Consider the following 2,387-nt stretch of genomic DNA (forward strand, 5'->3'; position numbering starts at 1 on the left):
TACAAAAAATAATCCTAAAATATACCAGACATCTTTTTTTTTTTGCTTCTCACTAATGAAACTCACACTTAATAACATTAAACAAAACATCGTCTAAATCTGTATATTCTTTCAAAAGAATGAAAACCAGCGACCAGTAAACGTCACTGAAGCATGGTCATGCTTTTTGTAGCTCATGAACGCTTGGACCGTGTGACCACGTCCACATGTAACTCTCGAGAACAGTTCAGTCTGAATTCTGAACATAAGATTTTGTCCATTTGTATACTCTAGTAACTCTATGCACTAACAAAGATCATATTGAAAAGCAAGGGCTCGCCTAAAAGTGTCGCTGCTTCTTGAACACACACACATTGTTTAGAGAGTACTATCAAAGGAGCGCGCCCGCCATGTAATTCTTGAAGAACTATTCAGTCTAGAATCTGAATAGGAGCCCTTCTGCATTTGTTATACACCACACATTGACTCCTGTTGAAAAATAAAGAGTTGGCTACCCTAAAATTGCAAGTGAATTTAGGTGGAAACGTCGTACTTCGTGCGCCGGGTGGGAGTAGGGGTCCAGTGCCGCACGGCAGGGCTAAACTGGATAGACACCACGCGCGAGTGGAGCATGCGCAGCTCGATGATCGGCGGGAACGTCAAGCACCAGGGCACCTTGTATTGGTTGATGGAGGCGCCATGAGAGATAGCGTAGTCCATCAGCTCCTCGGACGTGCCGGGCGGGATGACGCGGATCTCGAGCAGCCCGATGGAGCCGTCCGCCACTCTACCATGCATGCACACCGCATTCAGTCCCTCATCCATCTCAAGCGTCGATCGTCGATGGTCTCCTTGTCCACCGTCCAGCCGGCGCCGGCGCCCACCGTCTCCTAGTAGATGAAGTAGTGTCCGGGGATGCTCTTTGTGCTGGTGTACTGTGTACAACGCCATGGACACGCCATGGGGGGAGCCTCGCGATTGCACTGCAAGGAGAGCCATCCACAAAGCAAATGCTATCGCTATGGATAGAAAGACATGGAAGGCAACACACAAAGAAGAGGCACCTCGACTGCTGCCGCCATTATCCGTGCATGCCTCCCACCTACATCTCTCCGTGTAAATCCTCATATGCAGCTCGACGTGCTTGTGGCGCCGTTGCGATACCGCCGCAGCCGTTGCTCTTTTCCGCGAGCATCAGCAGGGGTAATGTGTGTGTGGCCGGCGACACGCTTTACTTCCCCGGACCTGGTGTGTAGGGCGCATGCATGCATCATGTTGGAGGACGTCGTGTCCCGTGTCTGTGACCCGTAACCAGCCACCATCGACTCGGGCAGCTGCGCCGCCGCACGTCCTTTCAGGCACGCGCGTGCAAGGTCGCGGCGCTATACGGCCTCGCCCAGCCGCTGGTCCGCGTCACTGCGCGGAGCTCTGCCCGTCGCCTCATCCAGCAGCACGTCGGCGTCGCGCGTCGCGCCCCTGCGCGTGCTCTAGCGGCAACACCCCATGTAGTGCCTCATAGCACGCACCAATCAAGCTGCCTTGCCGCACCACCTTGCTGCAGGCAGTCGCTGCTTCTCCTGCCTGGTTCCTACCCGCCGGCTAAGGCAGGAACCGACGGCGAGGTGGGATGTAAGGTGCTGCTGGGAGTTGGGAGACGTGCACAGCAACGCAGGTGAGCTCGAGTGACCCGATGAGGAAAGAGGCCGGCGTTTTATACTTGCGTACGGCGGTCAGGCGGTGCAGCGGTGGCACGAGGTTTTGCTCGAGTCTTCAAGAGAGAAAAATATCTGAAGGAAAGGGCCGAGCATTAACTGGAAACATCCACATAAGCCGGGTCTAGAAACAACAATTAAAGCGGCACCGCCAATAGAATAACGTGGGCAGGTCACATGCACATCGTAATCAACTGCTGCACCGCATGCTGCTCTGATTACAGTGCGTGCATGCGGTCGCTGGCTCGCCCATGTTCCTTTGCCGTCTTATAATTGGACCCAGCTATCCATCCCTGGTCACCGCTTCGCCCAGTTGCTATTGGTCAGAGAAAGGGACAGATCGACCGGAGAAGCACCAAAGAAGGAAAGATGTCAGGTCATAAATCTCAACGTGACAGCGAGTGACCACAGCAACCTGCCCCACATGCAATGAAAAACGCTAAGCCAACCAAACCGAATGCCACACCCGTTCAAAAAATTTGAATGAAATAAATGGATCCACGAGGTGTTTGTACACCACCACACCCAAATTAATACCACGTGCCATGTATAGGTTTACCGTAAGGTCTTTTTCAGCCAAATGGGTGAATCTTGAGGCAAAAACCTTCTCTGGAATAGATGCTTGGGTATATATATTGATGAAAAGCTATTGAATGGATTCCTGAACATGCTGAATTTGCTGTCGGGAGATGTTCA

General features: G+C 52.4%; 1 protein-coding gene across 1 annotated transcript; it reads right to left on the minus strand.

The window, feature by feature from the left end:
* Positions 1-232: 232 nt before the first annotated feature.
* On the minus strand, positions 233-1,645 carry LOC123091132 (indole-3-acetic acid-amido synthetase GH3.8-like). The gene is made up of 2 exons (XM_044512561.1): positions 1,044-1,645; positions 233-962 (listed from the first exon to the last, which is right to left on the minus strand). The coding sequence occupies exons 1-2, from the start codon at positions 1,105-1,107 to the stop codon at positions 514-516; spliced, it is 513 nt and encodes a 170-aa protein (XP_044368496.1). The 5' UTR covers positions 1,108-1,645; the 3' UTR covers positions 233-513.
* Between the last annotated feature and the right edge of the window lie 742 nt (positions 1,646-2,387).

This window comes from Triticum aestivum, chromosome 1A, assembly GCF_018294505.1.
Source record: "Triticum aestivum cultivar Chinese Spring chromosome 1A, IWGSC CS RefSeq v2.1, whole genome shotgun sequence".
Lineage (NCBI taxonomy): Eukaryota > Viridiplantae > Streptophyta > Magnoliopsida > Poales > Poaceae > Triticum > Triticum aestivum.

Coding starts and splice junctions, on each gene's coding strand:
- LOC123091132 (XM_044512561.1), bottom strand. CDS start 1,107: ATGAGGATTTACACGGAGAGATGTAGGTGGGAGGCATGCACGGATAAT. Junction 963..1,043: donor TAATGGCGGCAGCAGTCGAG/GTGCCTCTTCTT, acceptor CTCTCCTTGCAG/TGCAATCGCGAGGCTCCCCC.